General features: G+C 39.6%; 1 protein-coding gene across 1 annotated transcript in view; it reads right to left on the minus strand.

Moving 5' to 3' along the window:
* oys (lysophospholipid acyltransferase 6) overlaps positions 1-25,238 on the minus strand; it is a 47,552-nt gene that overhangs the window by 16,554 nt on the left and 5,760 nt on the right. Inside the window, exons 2-5 of the mRNA XM_070099515.1 lie at positions 19,935-20,049; positions 13,401-13,548; positions 9,848-10,037; positions 1,773-1,975 (exon numbers count right to left, since the gene is read on the minus strand). Of these exons, the coding sequence (XP_069955616.1) occupies positions 1,773-1,975; positions 9,848-10,037; positions 13,401-13,548; positions 19,935-20,049 (656 nt within the window). The remainder of the gene's footprint in view (positions 1-1,772; positions 1,976-9,847; positions 10,038-13,400; positions 13,549-19,934; positions 20,050-25,238) is intronic.

Consider the following 25,238-nt stretch of genomic DNA (forward strand, 5'->3'; position numbering starts at 1 on the left):
TATATGGCAAGTTGTCTCATAGAACAAGCTCAAATTATACAGGAATGGGAAGATACAGGGAAGTATTACAGGGACTACCACATTACGTATTCAGAATTAAAGAAAATGAGGGCAACAAATGTGTTAAGAAGTGAAGACTATACTCTGTACATTTTGAGAATAAAAAGGCAAAATTGAGTCGCAGCTGTTAATACTGTAACAGAAAAATGAGTCATGGGTGGTACCTATACCTTTGATATAGTTTCCAAAGTTTCACTACTCTTGGAACCCTGAAACTCTTCAAAGGTTTATAAAAGGTAAAGGCACTACCCATGAAACAGAAAAATTGGGTGCAAATGTGACAAGATCCACAGTACAGCTGGTGACTCCTTATAACCCTACTACTGCCTCAGTGGGAGACGGCCAACTTGTTAAAAAAAAAAAGGAAAAAAAAAAAAAAAAAAAAGATAAGCATAACAGCAGTACTGGAGTGTAATAACTACTAGTATCTGCACTCTAAAGGAGGGTTTGGAGTGACATCTTAATAGTCATATCTGTGCACTTCTGGGAAGACAGTGATAGTGTGAATGAGTGGGAGATGGCCAGCGTGTTAAAATATTTTTTTCAATATATTTCAGTGATAGACCATGTAGCTGCAGGTGTCTGTGTTAGTCAGCTGTTGCCAGTCACATTCTGGGAACTGCTATTGATGACATTGACGTTTCCTGAGCACTTTGCCAAAAACAAACAAACACACACACACACACACACACACACACACACACACACACACACACACACACACACACACACACACACTAGTAGCGATCAGTGAAGAGGCGGGGCCAGGAGCTCGGACTCGACCCCCGCAACCTCAACTAGGTGAGTACAACTAGGTGAGTACACACACACACACAGGAGCTGAGTCTCGACCCCTGCAACCACAATTAGGTGAGTACACACACATACACAATCACGCAGAGCCAAAATCTAAGAACCAACCCTTGCAACCTCAAACAGGTGAGGGTGAGTACAAACACACCCTCAACCACATACACAAATTCACTACAATAGAAACCAACAAACAAGTAATTATGGAAAGGATGGGGGCAGGTGCACCTGTGAACAGGTGGTTATGGGCAAGGTGTGTAACCAAGTCTCAGTCAAGAGATTCATTTCAAAGTGACGATTCTGAAAGTAATGAAGTGGCGGATGAAAGGCATTCAAGCAAAATTTTTGCGCGTGTGTTAGATAGGAGTGAAAGGAGATGAATGGTTTTTGGGGCCTGACGAGGTGTTGGAGTGTGAGCAAGGTAATATTTGTGAAGGGATTCAGGGAAACCAGTTAGCCAGACTTGAGTCCTGGAAATGGGAAGTACAATGCCTGCACTATAAAGGAGGAATTTGGGATATTGGCAGTTTTGGGGGACATCTGAACTGTTGTATCTGGGCGCCTCTGCAAAGACAGTGATTATGTATGAGTGATGGTGAAAGTGTTGAATGATGAAAGTTTTTTCCTCTCTTTTTGGGTTTTTCTATCTTTGTGGGTCACCCTACCTTGGTGGAAGATGGCCAGCATGTTAAAAAAAAAAAAAAAAAAAAAAAAAAAAAAAAAAGTAACTTAAGAACACAGGAAGGAAGGAGCACTGCTGCAAATCTACTGGCCCATGCTAGGCAAGTCCAACTCACACCCACTCTTACTTTTGGAATTCTAATCTAGGAAAATCCCCAAGAAAGATGCCTTATAATTACAATATAATAAGCAACATAAATTATTCAACTGGCAACACCTACCTCCATAATCACGATGTTAACATTTGATACTAAATCCCACTTGGCGGATCCATCTTTGTTGTAGCCATTGAATCCCATGCCGGACATGTTGCATATGCTGTCCCCAAGAAGCCAGGCAGTGTAATAGACGTGACGAGTCAAAGATGTAACAGCAATTATATAAAAAATCTTGTACATGTAGGAAGATTTAAAATAGCCTGGATCTGTTTGGAAAAAATAGAAAAAGCGATGTTGGGGCAGCTGAAACTGATTATACACTAATATGAATTAAGTAAGACTAGCTGACAGGGGAATAACATGAACTGTGAACCAAACTGAAAGCCACTGGGAGAAACATGGTTACACCTTTCATTAGTTACACCCACCTATTGTTGATAAATGAGACGCTTGTGCAACATTTGTGAATTTTTATTCTGAAACATTTTGCCATGCAGTGGCTTCTTCAGTCCAATACAGAGAAAGGTGGAAGATGAGGAAGAGTTTGAGGAAATCAGTCCCTTATCTTACACCTTTCTCAGCACTGGACTGAAGAAGCCACTGTATGGTGAAAAGTTTCCAGAATAAAGATACCCAAACATTGCACAAGTGTCTTATTTATCAACTTGTCAGTTTTCTAAACCATTTATACTCACTTCATCTACAGTTAATTATAATTATGCAATAATTTTGCCTAACTCATTACCTATAATCATCTAAAAAATAAAAAAAATGTGAATATACGTACATATGTGAATGCGTATGCATGTGGAGGCAAAAAATGTTATCTATGGAGGCAAAGAAGGGAATGTATGAAAGTATAGTAGTACCAACACTCTTATATGGGTGTGAAGCTTGGGTTGTGAATGCAGCAGCGAGGAGACGGTTGGAGGCAGTGGAGATGTCCTGTCTAAGAGCAATGTGTGGTGTAAATATTATGCAGAAAATTCAGAGTGTGGAAATTAGGAGAAGGTGTGGAGTTAATAAAAGTACGTACAGTGGACCCCCGCATAATGATCACCTCCGAATGCAGCCAATTATGTAAGTGTATTTATGTAAGTGCGTTTGAACATGTATGTTTGGGGGTCTCAAATGGATTAATCTACTTCACAATATTCCTTATGGGAACAAATTCGGTCAGTACTGGCACCTGAACATACTTCTGGAGTGAAAAAATATCGTTAACTGGGGGTCCACTGTATTAGTCAGAGGGCTGAAGAGGGGTTGTTGAGGTGGTTTGGTCATTTAGAGAGAATGGATCAAAGTAGAATGACATGGAGAGCATATAAATCTGTAGGGGAAGGAAGGCGGGGTAGGGGTTGTCCTCGAAAAGGCTGGAGGGAGGGGGTAAAGGTGGTGTTGTAGGCGAGGGGCTTGGACTTCCAGCAAGTGTGTGTGAGTGTGTTCGATAGGAGCGAATGGAGACAAATGGTATTTGGGACCTGACAAGCTGTTGGAGTGTGAGTAGGGTAATATTTAGTGAAGGGATTCAGGGAAACCGGTTATTTTATATAACCGGATTTGAGTCCTGGAAATGGGAAGTACAATGTCTGTACTCTGAAGGAGGGGTTTGAGATATTGGCAGTTTGGAGGGGTATATTGTGTATTTTTATACGTATGTATATACTTCTAAACTGTTGTATTCTGAGCACCTCTGCAAAAACAGTGATTATGTGTGAGTGATGCGAAAGTGTTGAATGATAATGAAAGTATTTTCTTTTTGGGAATTTTCTTTTTTTTTTTGGGGCCGACTTGTTGAAAAAAAAAAAAATATTCAGAATGTGGCAATTACTGGATAAGTGACATTCTCTCATCTTAATTTATGCCTAACCTCACACCATGTTAGTTCGCTTTCAAAACAGGAAAAATTTACTGATATTGGTGGTTATTTTGGCAAATTAGAATGACTGTATTTACCACACAGTTAAGTGTTAATATTAATGTATTTTTTTTTTTTCAACAAGTCGGCCGTCTCCCACCGAGGCAGGGTGACCCAAAAAAGAAAGAAAATCCCCAAAAAGAAAATACTTTCATCATCATTCAACACTTTCACCACACTCACACATTATCACTGTTTTTGCAGAGGTGCTCAGAATACAACAGTTTAGAAGCATATACGAATAAAGATACACAACATATCCCTCCAAACTGCCAATATCCCAAACCCCTCCTTTAAAGTGCAGGCATTGTACTTCCCATTTCCAGGACTCAAGTCCGGCTATATAAAAATAACCGGTTTCCCTGAATCCCTTCACTAAATATTACCCTGCTCACACTCCAACAGATCGTAAGGTCCCAAGTATCATTCGTCTCCATTCACTCCTATCTAACACGCTCATGCATGCTTGCTGGAAGTCCAAGCCCCTCGCCCACAAAACCTCCTTTACCCCCTCTTTCCAACCCTTTCGAGGACGACCCCTACCCCTCCTTCCTTCCCCTATAGATTTATATGCTTTCCATGTCATTCTACTTTGATCCATTCTCTCTAAATGACCAAGCCACCTCAACAACCCCTCTTCTGCCCTCTGACTAATGCTTTTATTAACTCCACACCTTCTCCTAATTTCCACACTCCGAATTTTCTGCATAATATTTACACCACACATTGCCCTTAGACAGGATATCTCCACTGCCTCCAACCGTCTCCTCGCTGCTGCATTTATCACCCAAGCTTCACATCCATATAAGAGTGTTGGTACTACTATACTTTCATACATTCCCTTCTTTGCCTCCATAGATAACGTTTTTTGACTCCACATATACCTCAACGCACCACTCGCCTTTTTTCCCTCATCAATTCTATGATTAACCTCATCTTTCATAAATCCATCCGCCGACACGTCAACTCCCAAGTATCTGAAAACATTCACTTCTTCCCTAACTCCTCCTCCCCAATTTGATATACAATTTTTCTTTATCTAAATCATTTGATACCCTCATCACCTTACTCTTTTCTATGTTCACTTTCAACTTTCTACCTTCACACACATTCTCAAACTCATCCACTAACCTTTGCAATTTTTCTTTAGAATCTCCCGTAAGCACAGTACCATCAGCAAAAAGTAACTGTCAATTCCCATTTTGAATTTGATTCCCCATAATTTAATCCCACCCCTCTCCCGAACACCCTAGCATTTACTTCTTTTACAACCCCATCTATAAATATATTAAACAACCATGGTGACATTACACATCCCTGTCTAAGACCTACTTTTACCGGGAAGTATTTTCTCTCTCTTCTACACACCCTAACCTGAGCCTCACTATCATCATAAAAACTCTTAACAGCATTTAGTAACTTACCACCTATTCCATATACTTGCAACATCTGCCACATTGCTCCTCTATCCACTATCATATGCCTTTTCTAAATCCATAAATGCAATAAAAACTTCCCTACCTTTATCTAAATACTGTTCACATATATGCTTCAATGTAAACACTTGATCTACACATCCCCTACCCACTCTGAAGCCTCCCTGCTCATCCGCAATCCTACATTCTGTCTTGCCTCTAATTCTTTCAATTATAACCCTACTGTATACTTTTCCTGGTATACTCAGTAAACTTATTCCTCTATAATTTTTACTATCTCTTCTGTCCCTTTTCCCTTTATATAAAGGGACTATACATGCTCTCTGCCAATCCCTAGGTACCTTCCCCTCTTTCATATATTTATTAAACAAAAGTACCAACCACTCCAACACTATATCCCCCCCTGCTTTTAACATTTCTGTCATGATCCCATCAGTTCCAGCTGCTTTACCCCATTTCATTCTACGTAATGCCTCACGTACCTCCACCACACTTACATTCTGCTCTTCTTCACTCCTAAAAGATGGTATACCTCCCTGGCCAGTGCATGAAATTACCGCCTCCCTTTCTTCCTCAACATTTAAAAGTTCCTCAAAATATTCTCGCTATCTACCTAATACCTCCCTTTCTCCATCTACTAATTCCCCTACTCTGTTTTTAACTGACAAATCCATACTTTCCCTAGGCTTTCTTAACTTGTTTAACTCACTCCAAAATTTTTTCTTATTTTCATTAAAATTTCTTGACAGTGCCTCTCCCCCTCTATCATCTGCTCTCCTTTTGCACTCTCTTCACCTTTCTTTTACTCTCCATATACTCTGCTCTTCTTATAACACTTCTGCTTTGTAAAAACCTCTCATAAGCTACCTTTTTCTCTTTTATCACACCCTTTACTTCATCATTCCACCAGTCACTCCTCTTTCCTCCTGCCCCCACCCTCCTATAACCACAAACTTCTGCCCCACATTCTAATACTGCATTTTTAAAACTATTCCAACCCTCTTCAACCCCCCCCACTACTCATCTTTGCACTAGCCCACCTTTCTGCCAATAGTCGCTTATATCTCACCCGAACTTCCTCCTCCCTTAGTTTATACACTTTCACCTCCCTCTTACTTGTTGTTGCCACCTTCCTCTTTTCCCATCTACCTCTTACTCTAACTGTAGCTACAACTAAATAATGATCCGATATATCAGTTGCCCCTCTATAAACATGTACATCCTGGAGCCTACCCATCAACCTTTTATCCACCAATACATTTTTTATTTTTATTATCACACTGGCCGATTCCCACCAAGGCAGGGTGGCCCGAAAAAGAAAAACTTTCACCATCATTCACTCCATCACTGTCTTGCCAGAAGGGTGCTTTACACTACAGTTTTTAAACTGCAACATTAACACCCCTCCTTCAGAGTGCATGCACTGTACTTCCCATCTCCAGGACTCAAGTCCGGCCTGCCGGTTTCCCTGAACCCCTTCATAAATGTTACTTTGCTCACACTCCAACAGCACGTCAAGTATTAAAAACCATTTGTCTCCATTCACTCCTATCAAACACGCTCATGCATACCTGCTGGAAGTCCAAGCCCCTAGCACACAAAACCTCCTTTACCCCCTCTCTCCAACCTTTCCTAGGCCGACCCCTACCCCGCCTTCCTTCCACTACAGACTGATACACTCTTGAAGTCATTCTGTTTCGCTCCATTCTCTCTACATGTCCGAACCACCTCAACAACCCTTCCTCAGCCCTCTGGACAACAGTTTTGGTAATCCCGCACCTCCTCCTAACTTCCAAACTACGAATTCTCTGCATTATATTCACACCACACATTGCCCTCAGACATGACATCTCCACTGCCTCCAGCCTTCTCCTCGCTGCAACATTCATCACCCATGCTTCACACCCATATAAGAGCGTTGGTAAAACTATACTCTCATACATTTCCCTCTTTGCCTCCAAGGACAAAGTTCTTTGTCTCCACAGACTCCTAAGTGCACCACTCACTCTTTTTCCCTCATCAATTCTATGATTCACCTCATCTTTCATAGACCCATCCGCTGACACGTCCACTCCCAAATATCTGAATACATTCACCTCCTCCATACTCTCTCCCTCCAATCTGATATTCAATCTTTCATCACCTAATCTTTTTGTTATCCTCATAACCTTACTCTTTCCTGTATTCACCTTTAATTTTCTTCTTTTGCACACCCTACCAAATTCATCCACCAATCTCTGCAACTTCTCTTCAGAATCTCCTAAGAGCACAGTGTCATCACCAATACATAATCTAACAAATTACTTTCATTACGTGCTACATCATACCTTGTATATTTATTTATCCTCTTTTTCATAAAATATGTATTACTTATTACCAAATTTCTTTCTACACATAGCTCAATTGAAGGCTCCCCATTTACATTTACCCCTGGCACCCTAAATTTACCTACTACTCCCTCCATAACATTTTTACCCACTTTAGCATTGAAATCCCCAACCACCATTACTCTCACACTTGATTCAAAACTCCCCACGCATTCACTCAACATTTCCCAGAATCTCTCTCTCTCCTCTACACTTCTCTCTTCTCCAGGTGCATACTGTATTTATCATTTTTATAATTGTACGAGTGCAATGTTACCCTGGCTTTACACATCCAAAATCAAAGCTTTTATGTCAGTATTTCATGGAGTTAATTAAGAAATTTACATTACAAATATATCTTGGAACAACACTGACAGGTCTACAATGCTTTACAAGGGAGAGGAAGCTCACAGTAGTACTAACTGCAAGACCCATGGCTAAGTTGGCAACACACATGCCTCACACAGTGTCTGTGGTTCAATTCCCAGCTTGAGTGGAAACACTGGGCATGTTTCCTTACACCAGCTGTCCCTGTTCAACTAGCAGCAAGTAGGTACCTGGGTGTTAGTCGACTGGTGTGGGCCACATCCTGGGGGACAAAACTGAAGGACCCCAATGGAAATAAGAAACAGTTCTCAATGGTGCACTGACTTATGGGTTATCCTGGGTAGCTAACCCTCTGGGTTAAAAATCTGAACAAATCTTACCTAATCTTATTGGCACTAACAATGTTGCTGTACACAAAGCAGGTGCTATTCTACCATCTTCTGCAGAAAAAATAATCTGTATTTTTTTGTTTTTTCCACATTTATTATTGAAATTTTATACACTATGCAGACATGTGTGAGCTCATTTAATACATAAAAGCACTGATATTTTGCATGTTAGTTTCATTAAATTTTTCCTATACATTACTGTATACTGTTTAATTTTTTACAGCACAGGCTTTTGTGGCATTTGTGGATTTGGAAAAGGCATATGACAGGGTGGATGGGGAGGCAGTGTGGCAGATGTTGCAAATGTATGGAATAGGAGGTAGGTTACTGAAAGCACTGAAGAGTTTTTACAAGGATAGTGAGGCTCAGAGTATGTAGAAGAGAGGGAGATTATTTCCCAGTAAAAGTATGCCTTAGACAAGGATGTGTGATGTCACCATGGGGTTGTAAGAGAAGTGAATGCTCAGGTGTTGGTAAAAAGGTGTGGGGTTAAAAGATAAAGAATCTAACACAAAGTAGGAGTTGTCACAGTTGCTCTTTGCTAATGACACTGTGCTTTTGGGAGATTCTGAAAAGAAGTTACAGAGGTTGGTGGATGAGTTTGGTACGGTATGTAAAAGACGAAAATTAAAAGTGAATATAGGAAAGAGTAAGGTGATGAGGAAAACCAAAAACATTAGGTAACTAAAGATTGGATATCAGATTGGAGGGAGAGAGTATGGGGGAGGTGAATGTATTCAGATATTTAGGAGTGGACATGTCAGTAGAAGGGTCTATGAAAGACGAGGTGAATCAGATAACTGACGAGAGGAAAAAGGCGAGTGGTGCACTGAGGAGTCTGTGGAGACAAAGAACTTTATCCATGGAAGCAAAGAGGGGAATGTATGAGAGTTTAGTTATACCAATGCTCTTGTATGGATGAGAAGCATGGGTGGTGAATGATGCAACAAGGAGAAGGCTGGAGGCAGTGGAAATGTCATGTCTGAGGGCAATGTCTGGTGTGAAAATAATGCAGAGAATTCGTAGTTTGGAAATTAGGAGGAAGTGCAGGATTACTAAAACTATTATCCAGAGGGCTGAGGAGGGGTTGTTGAGGTGATTCGGACATGTAGAGAGGAGGGAAGGAAATAGAATGACTTTGACAGTGTATAAATCTGTAGTAGAGGGAAGACAGGGTAGAGGTTGGCCTAGGAAAGGTTGGAGGGAGAGGGTAAAGGAGGTTTGGTGTGCAAGGGGCTTGGACTTCCAGCAAGCATGCATGAGCATGTTAGATAGGAGTGAACGAAGACAAACAGTTTTTAGGACTTGATGTGCTGTTGAAGTGTGAGCAGGGTAATATTTATGAAGGGATTCAGGGAAACTTGCAGGCTGGACCTAAGTCCTGGAGATGGGAAGTACAGTGTCTGTACTCTGAAGGAGGGGTGTTTATGTTGCAGTTTTATAACTGTAATGTAAGCATGCCTCTGGCAAGACAGTGATGGAGTGAATGATAATGAAAGTTTTCCTTTTTCGGACCACCCTACCTTGGTGGGAATCGGCCGATGTATTAATAAAAAAAATAAATGAACAAGATTATTAGTACACTATTACTTTCAGGAACATAACTACTAAGCTGTACAAATCTACACTATATTACTTTTACCCCTGCTGAGAGTGACAGGCATAATAGGTTATTGTTTTGAGAACTTGTGAGCAGTTTTACCTGTGAGATAGGAGACAGGGAATTTGGGCAGAATACAAACAGTAACAACAGCACAGATAGCAGAGAAGCCAGCCTTGTAGAGGGACACACTGATAGGGTTAGGCTCATCCTCAGGCTTAGAGGCTGTCTTTGGAGTGTCCATGACTTTTATGCCTGTTGGACTTTTATTCCTGTTGCTGTCAAGCGAATTCTGGAAGAAAAATAAAGAATACAAACCTACTCATATTTGGTCTATACTGTATGCAGCATATACACAATATTCCATGGATATGCCATCATTATTCACCAATTTATAACATTCATCCCAGGTAAAACATTTCTGCCCTTTTGAATAGGGCACTTAAGAACCAATTATATTTTTACAACTATCAATATTCAGTACAAACATACATGAAACCTAACCATCCTCTGTACTAATATTTTTTACACAGTAAGCTCTACACTAGGAATGCAGCTCTTGTAAGTTGGGTCCTTCTGTAATTTAGAGCCAATCACCATGCACTGATCAGTCAACTGCTAATTTAACCCTTAAACTGTCCAAACAGATCTATGTTCACATGCGTAGTGCTCCAAAAGTAGATCTATGTTTTTTTTACATATTTTCAAATATAACAAAAAAAACGTAGATCAAAGTTTTTTTTACACGTTTTCAAATGTAAAAAAACAAAAAGAAGATCTACGTTTTTTACATACTTTCAAATGTTGAAAAAACGTAGATCTATGTTTGGACAGTTTAAGGGTTAATAAATCACAAAAATAAACACTGAAATAAAGAGGAAGATAGAAGGAGTGAAGACATCATATATGAGAGCAATGTGTGGTGTGGACATTACGCAAAGAATTCAGAGTGTAAAAATTAGAAGATGGTGTGTGGTTTAAAAAAGTTATGTTCAGAGAGTAGCGAAGATTGTTGAGGAGGTTTGGACATTCAGAGAATGAAGCAGAATAAGATAGCCAAGAAAGTATATAAATCCAGAGTGGAAAGAGGGATGGGGGTCATCCCAGGAAGGGCTGGAGGGAGGGTGTGAAGGAGTTTTAAAGTGGTATGGGTTTAAGAATCCAATATGTGAGTGTGAACATACTGGATAAAGATTTGACATACATCCAGGAGGTGGGAAGTACAGTGCCTACATTTTGAAGGAGTGAGGATGTTGCAGTTCAGAGGGCACCTGAACCTTAATGTCAGCATGCTTCTAAGAAGACAGTGAACGAGTGATGGTGAATTTTTTTTTTCCTCTCTCATTTGGTCACCCTACCTTGATGGGAGATGCCAGGTTTATTAAAAAATAATAGATTATGTCAAGAATTTTTATTGTTGGATCATTCATATTTTTTGAGAGAAAATCAAACTAGCAAGGAAAACAACATTGTTTAGTTATGTATGTATACATTTTTGTAATATAATTTTTAATTTTTTTTTTAGATAATAATGGCAAGTTAGAAATTGGCCTGTAGTTTATTTCTGTTAGGTCTCCACTTTTGTGGAGTGGCATAACCCTTGATAACTTGTTTGTGAAAGATAATAGTGGAGATGCAGCTTTCTTAACATTAATAATACTAGTTTATAGGATTTCAGGTTCAATCCAAAGGTAAAATGTCCAGTTCCTTGGATCAAGAGGCCTCTCACTGGTATCCTTTTATTTACTTCTCCTTTTGTTTCATTGAACCTATTATCATATATACAACTGTTTATTGTTTTGCTAGTTCTTTGGATATTAAGCCCCCAACTGTATTGCTTTTCATAGCTGGGCTATTTGTCAAGGTATCTGAGGATGCTACTGCTTACTCATGCTCCAGTCAAACTCTGTTGTGATCTGTTTGGTTTTCAATTTAAAGAACAATGTTTACTGTAGAAGTTTGTTATTCTTTGTAGGAATATGTGGACATAAGTTAATGTTTTGACTGTCACATTCTCTCAGCCAGTCAATGTTACCAACTGCTACACTAAATTTATTAGCAGATGCATCATCACTGAGCCTGCATTAGATTTATTTATTTCAAGTGGGGGACAGCTTCCCACACCATTTTACAAGTGTTATTACATTTTTTTTTGTTATTACTGTACTTTCCAATGCATTCATCTTTATTATAGGTTTGTTTGGTGTAGATGTGACAAGTTCCGCCCAGGGAGGTACTACCGTCCTGCCAAGTGAGTAAAACGGAAACCTGTAATTGTTTTACATGCTGGTAGGATTGCTGATGTCTTTTTTCTGTCTCAAACATGTAAGATTTCAGGTACATCTTGCTACTTCTACTTACACTTAGGTCAAACTACACATACATGTACAAGCATATACATATACATGTACATATATACACATCCCTCTGGGTTTTCTATTTTCTTTCTAGTTCTTGTTCTTGTTTATTTCCTCTTATGTCCATGGTGAAGTGGAACAGAATTCTTCCTCCGTAAGCCATGCGTGTCATAAGAGGTGACTAAAATGCCGGGAGCAAGGGGCTAGTAACCCCTTCTGTATATATTACTAAATTTGAAAGGAGAAACTTTCGTTTTTCCTTTTGGGCCACCCCACCTCGGTGGGATACGGCCGGTACGTTGAAAGAAGAAAGTGACAAGTTCCTGTTTGGTGCAATTTAGCAAGGAAATGTGGCTTTTTTTATGATACTGAAATGTACTCAGTGTGTGTCAGCTTACAAACTCTACTATCTCCAACTTAGCTTAATAGGCCACAGTACGGGCAGGGATTGAACTCGCGGCTAGCATGTCGTAAAACTCCAGACCGACGCCTAACAGGCCCACATTAACCCTCCTCGTACTCTTGACATGCTTCAAGTAATGTGTGGAAAGTCATACTGTAGTAATTTTTACCTTAGTGTAATAGTAAACAAAAAACTTTATTGACAAATTTAGAAGTGTTTACAACATAACTTATTTTTTCAATATGTTCATTTTTTCATGCAATTTTTTTTTTATAACATTTCCAATTTTCAGGAATGTAACCCATGCATTATGAGAGAGTTTACTGTATATCTTCATATAATTTAGATTAGTCTTACCCCAAACATTCTACCATCTTAAATTTTTAAAAGAAAATACTTATTGGTTTACTAATCTTCCTGTAGAAGTTACAATCCACTGAAAATGGGTTAGGTATATTTTTTTTTAGTATGTTTTGTCTTGAGATTGACTTGCCTAGTATAGACCAAGAGGCCTTCTACAGTGTTCCTCCTTTATGTTCTTATGCATCCACTGACCCACATGAATGAGAATAGAACGAGAGATTCCCACAAGTGCACAAGCAGCATGAGCCACTCACGTAAACTGACAAGAATGTGCAGAATAGTTGTTCCCTGAGCACACATGCAGTGCTGCATATGGAAAAAAATGAAGCAGGAAAATACTGAAAGTCAGAGTTTAAGAAAAGAGTTATTAGTGAGAAGAATAACAAGAAGATTTAAAATCCCTGAGATCTCCTAAGGGATGCTGTGAACTGAATAATTTAAGAAGGGAAAGAGTGTGCATGACCAGCTCTTGCTGAATGGTTTATTACCTACTGAAAATGTTCTCTGCCAAAATACTTGTGAAGGTGCTTACTATTGCTGTCGAGGTTTCGAGAGCTCGCTTCCTATAATTGGTCCCCTCAACAAAATCCTGATAGTCGGCAAACATGAAGAACGGACCAGCAAGGAGTGAATGGAAATTTAGCACGTAGCCGAAGTACTCTATTGCAGTGGGCTTCTTTCTGTTAAGTACATGGACAAGTCCTGAGTGTGATATACAGTTTCAATGCTTGCTTCGTTTTCAAACTCACCACTATCAATAACATCATATTGCTAAATATACTACCCTACAGTCTTAGAGTAATTAGTATTAGTAAATAGTAAGTGCAAATAAGTTTCCCTCTTCTTCATAATCAGTACACAACATGACAATACTATCCATGATTATTTCTTCTTGTTTGCTACGAATTATTATGTATTATTATTATTACTAAGTACAGTGGACCCCCGGTTAACGATATTTTTTCACTCCATAAGTATGTTCAGGTGCCAGTACTGACCGAATTTATTCCCATAAGGAATATTGTGAAGTAGATTATTCCTTTCAGACCCCCAAACATACACGTACAAACGCACTTACATAAATACACTTACATAATTGGTCGCATTCGGAGGTAATCGTTATGCGGGGGTCCACTGTATTATACTTTGTGAACTGTTAGGTCATTCAGCAAAGAGTACCGAAGGTTCAATCCTTTGTTTGCTACTTATAGAGAGAGACTTTTATCTAATTGTAAAATTGGGCATATCCACTGATGCAGCAAAGTATTCTATTGTACGTGTATATACAGTACAATACGTATATACAAATATTAGGAATTTTTTAGAGTTTAAAAATGTCCTTTAGTAGCTAGTACAGTATATCACTTTCCATGTGCACATGAAAGAAATTAGCTTCAATATTTGTAATAACCTATGGCACTATATTTGTATTGGTTGGAAGAAAGTTATGCTCCTTTTGTGTCGTACTGTGTACATATGTATTTCATTATAAAAAAAATTATGTTCCAATCATCAAATTCGTTCTGTATGCTATTGATTAAGAAATATTACCGACTTCTGATTTAATTAGACAATCTACTTGTCCTCCCTGTTACTAATTGTAGCCTATTTTCACAACCATGTTTTAACATACCTTCCCTGAGTCTATAAGATGCTAACATATCCCCTGTTTTATTTTAAGTAAAAGGACACCAACTTTATTACAAACTGCTTTATTTTGCAGTTAAGGCAAGTTAAGCAATTTCATTCTCATTTCATTCTGTAATTTATATTTCTTACGAGTAATAAACTTTGATCTTCTTGTAGTTTGATAACCATAATGTTTTAGATACAGTACTTTCATGTTATTTAAACTCTTGTGTCTTCTAGTACCTGCTAGGGTAGTGAGGAACATGTTAACCCCTATAACTATAATTATGTGCCCAGCATGCCCAGTGTCTTGGGATGTATCTTCCTGCTATGGCTGAATGCAATTTATTTTTTTTTTTTTTTATTATCACACCGGCCGATTCCCACCAAGGCAGGGTGGCCCGAAAAAGAAAAACTTTCACCATCATTCACTCCATCACTGTCTTGCCAGAAGGGTGCTTTACACTACCGTTTTTAAACTGCAACATTAACACCCCTCCTTCAGAGTGCAGGCACTGTACTTCCCATCTCCAGGACTCAAGTCCGGCCTGCCGGTTTCCCTGAATCCCTTCATAAATGTTACTTTGCACGTCAAGTATTAAAAACCATTTGTCTCCATTCACTCCTATCAAACACGCTCACGCATGCCTGCTGGAAGTCCAAGCCCCTCGCACACAAAACCTCCTTTACCCCCTCCCTCCAACCCTTCCTAGGCCGACCCCTACCCCGCCTTCCTTCCACTACAGACTGATACACTCTTGAAGTCATTCTGTTTCGCTCCATTCTCTCTACATGTCCGAACCACCTCAACAACCCTTCCTCAGCCCTCTGGACAACAGTTTTGGTAATCCCGCACCTCCTCCTAACTTCCAAACTACGAATTCTCTGCATTATATTCACACCACACATTGCCCTCAGACATGACATCTCCACTGCCTCCAGCCTTCTCCTCGCTGCAACATTCATCACCCACGCTTCACACCCATATAAGAGCGTTGGTAAAACTATACTCTCATACATTCCCCTCTTTGCCTCCAAGGACAAAGTTCTTTGTCTCCACAGACTCCTAAGTGCACCACTCACTCTTTTTCCCTCATCAATTCTATGATTCACCTCATCTTTCATAGACCCATCCGCTGACACGTCCACTCCCAAATATCTGAATACGTTCACCTCCTCCATACTCTCTCCCTCCAATCTGATATTCAATCTTTCATCACCTAATCTTTTTGTTATCCTCATAACCTTACTCTTTCCTGTATTCACCTTTAATTTTCTTCTTTTGCACACCCTACCAAATTCATCCACCAATCTCTGCAACTTCTCTTCAGAATCTCCCAAGAGCACAGTGTCATCAGCAAAGAGCAGCTGTGACAACTCCCACTTTGTGTGTGATTCTTTATCTTTTAACTCCACGCCTCTTGCCAAGACCCTCGCATTTACTTCTCTTACAACCCCATCTATAAATATATTAAACAACCACGGTGACATCACACATCCTTGTCTAAGGCCTACTTTTACTGGGAAAAAATTTCCCTCTTTCCTACATACTCTAACTTGAGCCTCACTATCCTCGTAAAAACTCTTCACTGCTTTCAGTAACCTACCTCCTACACCATACACTTGCAACATCTGCCACATTGCCCCCCTATCCACCCTGTCATACGCCTTTTCCAAATCCATAAATGCCGTAATTTAGCCCAAAAATGGAATAACCAATTGTTAAATCTCTAGACCACTTGCCTAAGCCGAGGGATGGGAAGGGGTGGGGGACAGGTTATGGGTTGTGCCATCTTATATGTATAATTGAACATCTTCTAGAGATGTACGTAGATTCATGCGAAGATCATACCAGTGAACTAGAACTAGAACCAAGTTATGTCCTGTTTATGTAACTTATGCTGATCTGGATGCAAAACTAAATTAGAATTAGAGTTTGATGATATGAAATATAATTTCACTGCACCAGCATAATGAGCTAGACTACAACCTCAGTCTGCATTTTCACTTTTTTGTAATTCATATGATTTTTGTATAATTAAGAGATGGATTATATAACTCCCAAAGTAGTGAAGCAGCACACCAATAGTAAAACTAGCTATAAAATACTTCCCTTTCAAATGGTCTAACACAACATCAAATTTTAAAAAGATCTGTAACCTACCTTCCTTTTGATAAATAAAAGCCACATTTAAATTAGATAATATTGAATATAACATGTTTAAAAGTGCATTAATGTGAATTTGAGGCGAGAACTGTGCATTTATAATGACTGGAGATACCTCTTATTATCTGATATTCTTAAGATGAAATAACTACCTGTAATTATCATGGAGAGTGTTTTCACTTTCACCCATCTCTCTCACTACACTTATTCACATTAAAATCCACCATCCATTCTTCACACCAAATAAGTTATCTATTTTCATTTTATAATCATTCTGTTTTTCTGTTTTAGATATTTTTGTTTCTGGGAAATCTTTTACATATATTAAAATGTTTTCCCAGACACAATACAACAGCAGCAATCGAGCCATATGAAGACTTTCTTTAATCCCCTAAACCTAAAGTGGTACCCTGAGTTTTGTACAGCTCCCAACTCGAACAATTATGTAAGTGTATTTTTATAAGTGCTTTTGTAAGTGTATTTTTGGGGGTATGAAATTGACTAATCTAACCTACATTACTCCTTATGGGAACAAATTTGTTCAATATCGGTACTCGAGTTACAAATTAAATTCGTAACTCGAGGTACCACTGTATTATCCTCTGCATGGTACTAACTTGTACCTCCTATATTTTTTTAATTTGCAAATTAATCACCTATATATGACTAATTTTTAAGTTTAATAAGACAGTAGGTTAAGATATAGAAGATCATGCTCATATGAAACTAAATTATTTATCGATTAATGTATTGTTAGTCTCGTTGTTTAATTCTCTCTTCTCTACTAAGTTTCTCTGATGTTTTAGCTACACAAGTGCAAATGCTTATATGAAGGGTATGTGAAGAATGTCTTAATACTCTGGCTGCAACAATTCACAACTAACAATAACTGTATAAGAAAATTGGCTGAAGTTTCTGTCTATCCTGAAGCCATCAATGAGCCACAGGTAACTTAACTCTTTCAGGGTCCGTGCCATAGATCTACTGCTTTATGTTGAGGGTCCAAACCGTAGATCTACGCCATGAGCTCAGCTCACTCTGATAAGCTGTGAGCGGTAAATTTTGGCCTAGATATGAGAGAACACACCTATGTGGTATGTGTGCACCACATAAAACAAATCCTGCAGCACTCAGTGCATAATGAGAGAAAAAAGACAGACCATAATTTTCGATTAAAACAGCAAATTTGCAGTGTTTTTTCGTATGTTTTTTATAGTTGTATTTGCGATATCTTGGTCTCATTTGATAGATACTACAGAAATAGAGGTGATTTTGATTGGGTTTAGTACTGGAAATGTCTTGAACCTGAGCTCAAAGTAACAGAAATGTTAAATTTTTGCCAATGTTCAAGAGTAAACAAATAACCTCGCACGTCTAATACACGCCAGCTGGTGGGTCTAATATACGTTCACAAATGTGGTGATATTATTTACACAATTATTACAATATTGCATAACAGTAAATCTTCTATTTTTTGGTTTGAATAAAAACTCATTATGTGAATAAAAAATAAAAATGGAATTCGTTTGTAAAGCCTGAAAACGTAACTAATGATCAGAGGAAATGTTAGTTTAGCGCCAGGGATGCCTGCATTGTTTATCCTGAACCCTACTTTGAAATTGGAATATTTTGAACTTTGCATTAAATTGGCCTAATTACCAATTTCGAATCACTATTTTGTAGTTAAAACTGTTGACTTGGCAATTTCTCATGCTCAATCGATAGAAGTAATACTAGTGAAATAGCTAAGAATTTGGTCGATTGGAATAATGTAATTGGCCTAAAATGAGAGTCAAAGTCCGCAAAATTGCCGATGCGTAAATATCGCTGACACATCAAAATCACGAGATCATAATTTCGTCAATTTTCCATCAAATTTTGTACTTTTTGTTTTATTACCTTAAGAAAAAGATTCTCTACCATTTCACAAGAAAAAATAACAATTATTTTTTGAAAATTCTTGGACCCTGGTGCAGACTTTGAAATTTGGCCTCTGGACCCTGAAAGGGTTAATAATGGTTCAGGATTGATCAAACATCTTACAATTTTATGTAATCTTGCCTGTTTATCTTTCCACAAAAGTATACTGTACATATTTTTCTCATATACTCTTCCTGAATATATGATATGTAACCATTACTCTTGCCTTTTGTGCTTTGCTATTCTCCCTCTATTCCTGTCAGACGTCACTCTCTAAACATCTCATAACCACCAAGAAGTATTTCTCAACTGTCTTATGGCTTCACACACACACCATATTTCATGTTTTCTCCTAATTCCCCACATATATATACTTTCCAATATATATTCTATTTAAAAAATAATTTCAGCGACCTGAACATTAATGACTCACTCCATGACCATGTCTCACCTTAAACAACCAAGTTAAGAAGGACTACATATTCTTGTTTCACCTTTATCAAGGACCCCCATTCTCTTTATCAATATCACAATACTCTTCACTTTCTCCTTTCCTGTGTTTGAAGTCTGCATGGGAATGTTCCCAAAACTTTTAAAACCCTATGGTCATCCACTTGCAATGAATCACAAGCCATCATATCTTATTGATTCTGCAAGGCAGAGCAGTACCTGCAATATCAATCTTACCCTGACAACAGTCACCTTATTTATCAGCGTCAACTTATAATACCAAATTGCATACTGTCAAGAAATTCACTAATTTTGTTTAGCTAGAATTTTAAGATGTTAATATTAAAATAACATAACACACATGTTAATATTAAATTAACATAACACACTACACAACAGACAACCAGATCAACAGCCGAATCCAAAATATACCAGGTTGTTTTAAACCAACTGAAATCTATTAAAACTTTGTTTTCACTTAAAAGAATAAATTAATTTATTCTTTTACAAAACATTCATAGACTGTTTCAGTATATACAGGTACAAACAATTTTACTAAGTTGGCTAAGAACTTGATAAGTGCATCTACATTTTCTCTTATCAACAAAATACACTATGAACTTTGTTAGATAAAACAACACATGTGCAACTAATGTGATATTTTATTGTGGCAATGTTTTGCTCTTCAGGAGCTTTGACAATCTGGTAACAGCTTGATGAGGCTCCTGGCGAGTGAAATGTTACCACAATAAAACGTCACATTACTTACACGTGTCCTTTTACTTAACATACTGTCAGTAATTCTACCATTATTATTTCACTATGAACTTTATGAGCTACAACAACTTAGAAAACTAAAATCATAATGATGGTATCATGAGAACTGAAGATACTGCTAACCTTAGGACAAACTGACGCTGAAATGGTGTAAGCTTCTCATCTTTTAGCCCAGACAGTCCATCATGTAGGCTGTAGGCCAGAGCTGTAACTTTCTGCACAATTATCATCATGGGACCTGCAATCGCACAAGTGCACATGTGAGTCAATTACGACATCCCTAATGTGTATGATTCTGAAAATTCTCAAGAGTCCATTCATAAGCCATCACTATTGTATTAAGTGTATGACAAATGCAATGCAGCCTACATTTGCACACACGTATACACACGTATACACACACACACACACACACACACACACACACACACACACACACACACACACACACAGATATGGAAGACGGCAAATGTAGTCCCCATTATTAAGAAAGGAGACAGCAATGAGGCCCTAAATTACAGACCAGTGTCACTGACGTGTATAGTATGCAAAGTCATGGAGAAGATTATCAGGAGAGTGGTGAAGCACCTGGAATGGAACAAGATTATAAATGACAACCAGCACAGATTCATGGAGGGCAAATCCTGTGTCACAAACCTTCTGGAGTTTTATGACAAAGTAACAGAAGTAAGACATGAGAGAGAGGGGTGGGTCGATTGCATTTTCCTGGACAGCAGGAAGGCCTTCGACAGTTCCTCACCAGAGATTAGTGCAGAAGCTGGAGGATCAGGCATGTATAACAGGAAGGGCACTACAATGGATCAGAGAATACCTGACAGGAAGGCAACAACGAGTCATGGTACATGATGAGGTATTACAGTGGGTGCCTGTGACAAGCGGGGTCCCACAGGGGTCGGTCCGAGGACCAGTGCTAGTTTTGGTATATGTGAATGAGATGATGGAAGGGATAGACTCAGAAGTGTCCCTGTTTGCAGGTGATATGAAGTTAATGAGGAGAATCAAATCAGATGAGGATCAGGCAGTACTACAAAGAGACCTGGACAGGCTGAACACGTGGTCCAGCAACTGGCTTCTCGAATTCAACCCCGCCAAATGCAAAGTCATGAAGATTGGGGAAGGGCAAAGAAGACCACAGACAGAGTATCTGCTAGGTGGCTAAAGACTGCAAACCTCACGCAAGGAGAAAGATCTTGGGGTGAGCATAACACTGAGCATATCTCCGGAAGCACACAACCAGATAACTGCTGCAGCATATGGGAGCCTAGCAAACCTGAGAATAGCATTCCAATACCTTAGTAAGGAATTGTTCAAGACACTGTACACTGTGTACATCAGGCCCATACTGGAGTATGCAGTACCAGTTTGGAACCCACACCTTGTCAAGCACATCGAGAAATTAGAGAAAGTGCAAAGGTTTGCAACAAGGTTAGTTCTGGAGCTCAGGAGAATGTCCTACAAAAAAAGGTTGAGGGAAATCGGCCTGATGACACTGGAAGACAGGAGGGTCAGGGGAGACATGATAATGACATACAAAATACTGCAGGGAATGGACAAGGTGGACAGAGACAGGATGTTCCAGAGATGGGACACAGAAACAAGGGGTCACAATTGGAAGGTAAAGACTCAGATGAGTCAAAGGGATGTTAGAAAGTATTTCTTCAGCCACAGAGTTGTTAGGAAGTGGAATAGTCTGGCAAGTGATGTAGTGGAGGCAGGAACCATACACAGTTTTAAGACGAGGTATGATAAAGTTCATGGAGCAGGGAGAGGGAGGACCCAGGAGTGGTCAGTGAAGAGGTGGGGCCAGGAGCTGAGTCTCTACCCCTGCAACCACAATTAGACGAGTACACATTCACTCTCACCCACCCACTCACTCTCTGTCTCACCCTTTCTCTGTCTCACCCTTTCTCTGTCTCACCCTCTCTCTCTCTCTCTCTCTCTCTCTCTTGCTGTCTCACCGTCTCACTCACTCACTCTCTGACTCACCGTCTCACTCACTCACTCTCTGACTCACCCTCTCTCTCCCTTGCTGTCTCACCCTCACTCTCACTGTCTCACCCTCTCTCTCACTCTCACTGTATCACCCTCTCTCTCACTCTCACTGTCTCACCCTCTCTCTCTCTCACCCTCTCTCTCTCTCACTCTCACCGCCTCTCACTCTCACCGCCTCTCACTCTCACCGCCTCTCACTCTCACCGCCTCTCACTCTCACCGCCTCTCACTCTCACCGCCTCTCACTCTCACCGCCTCTCACTCTCACCGCCTCTCACTCTCACCGCCTCTCACTCTCACCGCCTCTCACTCTCACCGCCTCTCACTCTCACCGCCTCTCACTCTCACCGCCTCTCACTCTCACCGCCTCTCACTCTCACCGCCTCTCACTCTCACCGCCTCTCACTCTCACCGCCTCTCACTCTCACCGCCTCTCACTCTCACCGCCTCTCACTCTCACCGCCTCTCACTCTCACCGCCTCTCACTCTCACCGCCTCTCACTCTCACCGCCTCTCACTCTCACCGCCTCTCACTCTCACCGCCTCTCACTCTCACCGCCTCTCACTCTCACCGCCTCTCACTCTCACCGCCTCTCACTCTCACCGCCTCTCACTCTCACCGCCTCTCACTCTCACCGCCTCTCACTCTCACCGCCTCTCACTCTCACCGCCTCTCACTCTCACCGCCTCTCACTCTCACCGCCTCTCACTCTCACCGCCTCTCACTCTCACCGCCTCTCACTCTCACCGCCTCTCACTCTCACCGCCTCTCACTCTCACCGCCTCTCACTCTCACCGCCTCTCACTCTCACCGCCTCTCACTCTCACCGCCTCTCACTCTCACCGCCTCTCACTCTCACCGCCTCTCACTCTCACCGCCTCTCACTCTCACCGTCTCTCACTCTCACCGTCTCTCACTCTCACCGTCTCTCACTCTCACCGTCTCTCACTCTCACCGTCTCTCACTCTCACCGTCTCTCACTCTCACCGTCTCACTCTCACCGTCTCACTCTCACCGTCTCACTCTCACCGTCTCACTCTCACTGTCTTGCTCACTCACTCTCACTCTCTCACTCACTCTTTTAGAATATATTTCTTAAAACTATTTTTAAAAGATAAGCATAATTCATCTATAAAATAAAAACTATGTATAGAATCTTTTCAATCAGCAAAGCATACCAGTTTAATCCTGACACAGGATCCTTCAGAGGCCTCCATAAACTTAATCTCCAGCACTTAGCAGAGTAAGAACAAAATCAACCAAAATAAATATTCTATCACACATACTCTATACCAGCTCACTGGCACAGAAGACTAGGATGAAAACAATTTCTGTCTGACAAATTAATAAAATTAATAAACAAGAGGAAAAAGTTTATGTCGTGTCATGTGTTGCACATTCGAAACCTTTTAATGAATGTATTAACAGGTTGTAATATTAAATGTTGTACATGAATAAATGTTCCTTATTGATTACAAGAGAGGTTAAGTAAGGTTGATCAGGAAACTGGGCAAGTGTCTCCTGCTGTGGGTCTTAGATTACAAGATGGGCAGAAGAATATGAACAGGAGAGTGTAATATTCATAATACTAAAAGACTGAATGAATATGACAAAAATAAAAACAAAACAATAAGATGCCTTATACAAAGATCATACTTGAAGACAAACTGAAGGAAGAAAATCCCCTTAGAATAATGTAACAATATAATACAGTTATACACTGTTGTGTATGGCTGTTCTTTCATTGTACAAAAACTAAAAAGTACAGCACACCATTACAATCTACTATGAATGGCGGCTCTTTTACATGAAGAGGAATTTTGTAAATTAAAAAAAATCTAGCCGACAAAGAAGCAAGATAAAACATGGTAGTTGCATTATTTATGCCCCACTTAGACTTAGAAGTTCATTCAGTACTCTTCTTAATAAAAAAGCATACTCACTCATAAAACAGCATACAAGGCATGTCAATCAACTGAAAGTAATTTTTACAGACTGCTAGTTGTGCCAAGTAAGAAGACTGGTTACCACATAAGAGACAGAAGCACTCACTTTATGCATATTAAGGAAGAGAAAGCAGCCAAGTCATTGTAATGTGGTGATAAGACACTTCAGAAACACCACAACACACAAAGTATAGCAGTCAAGTACCAAGATAAATACTGCATGATGACTTGTGTGACCCAGGTTATCTTTAATCATGATCAGCCTCCTAGCACTCTAGTAACTTATCACCCAAGATATGCAACTTATACACAAGTTGAAGAGCGGTACATGAGAAGGAAAACACAATAAGGGAGATTAATTTGTTTAATTAAATAATTTAGACACAAATAAGTCAATGTTAGGCAAAAGAATTTTCTAAAAACTGTATACAGTGGACCCCCGCATAACGATTACCTCCGAATGCGACCAATTATGTAAGTGTATTTATGTAAGTGCGTTTGCACGTGTATGTTTGGGGGTCTGAAATGGACTAATCTACTTCACAATATTTCTTATGGGAAAAAATTCGGTCAGTACTGGCACCTGAACATACTTCTGGAGTGAAAAAACATCGTTAACCGGGGGTCCACTGTATACATACAATATTGTACTACAGTATTGTAATACACTAAAAGTAAAATAATTTTTTTTTTTCAACAAACCAGCCATATCCCACCAAGGCAGGGTGGCCCAAAAAATGAAAAATTTAAGTTTCTCTTTTTAAATTTAGTAATTTATACAGGAGAAGGGGTTACTAGCCCCTTGCCCCCAGCAAAAGTTAATTATAATTTTTTTTTTTTTCAACAATTCAGCCGTCTCCCACCGAGGCAGGGTGACCCAAAAAGAAAGAAAATCCCCAAAAAGAAAATACTTTCATCATCATTCAACACTTTCACCTCACTCACACATAATCACTGTTTTTGCAGAAGTGCTCAGAACACAACAGTTTAGAAGCATATACGTATGAAGATACACAACATATCCCTCCAAACTGTTAATATCCCAAAGGCATATGATAGAGTGGATAGGGGAGCAATGTGGCATATGTTGCAAGTATATGGAATAGGTGGTAAGTTACTAAATGCTGTAAAGAGTTTTTATGAGGATAGTGAGGCTCAGGTTAGGGTGTGTAGAAGAGAGGGAGACTACTTCTCAGTAAAAGTAGGTCTTAGACAGGGATGTGTAATGTCACCATGGTTGTTTAATATACTATTTATAGATGGGATTGTAAAAGAAGTAAATGCTAGGGTGTTCAGGAGAGGGGTGGGATTAAATTATGGAGAATCAAATACAAAATGGGAATTGACACAGTTACTTTTTGCTGATGATACTGTGCTTATGGGAGATTCTAAAGAAAAATTGCAAAAGTTAGTGGATGAGTTTGGGAGTGTGTGTAAAGGTAGAAAGTTGAAAGTGAACATAGAAAA

This window comes from Cherax quadricarinatus, chromosome 5, assembly GCF_038502225.1.
Source record: "Cherax quadricarinatus isolate ZL_2023a chromosome 5, ASM3850222v1, whole genome shotgun sequence".
NCBI lineage: Eukaryota > Metazoa > Arthropoda > Malacostraca > Decapoda > Parastacidae > Cherax > Cherax quadricarinatus.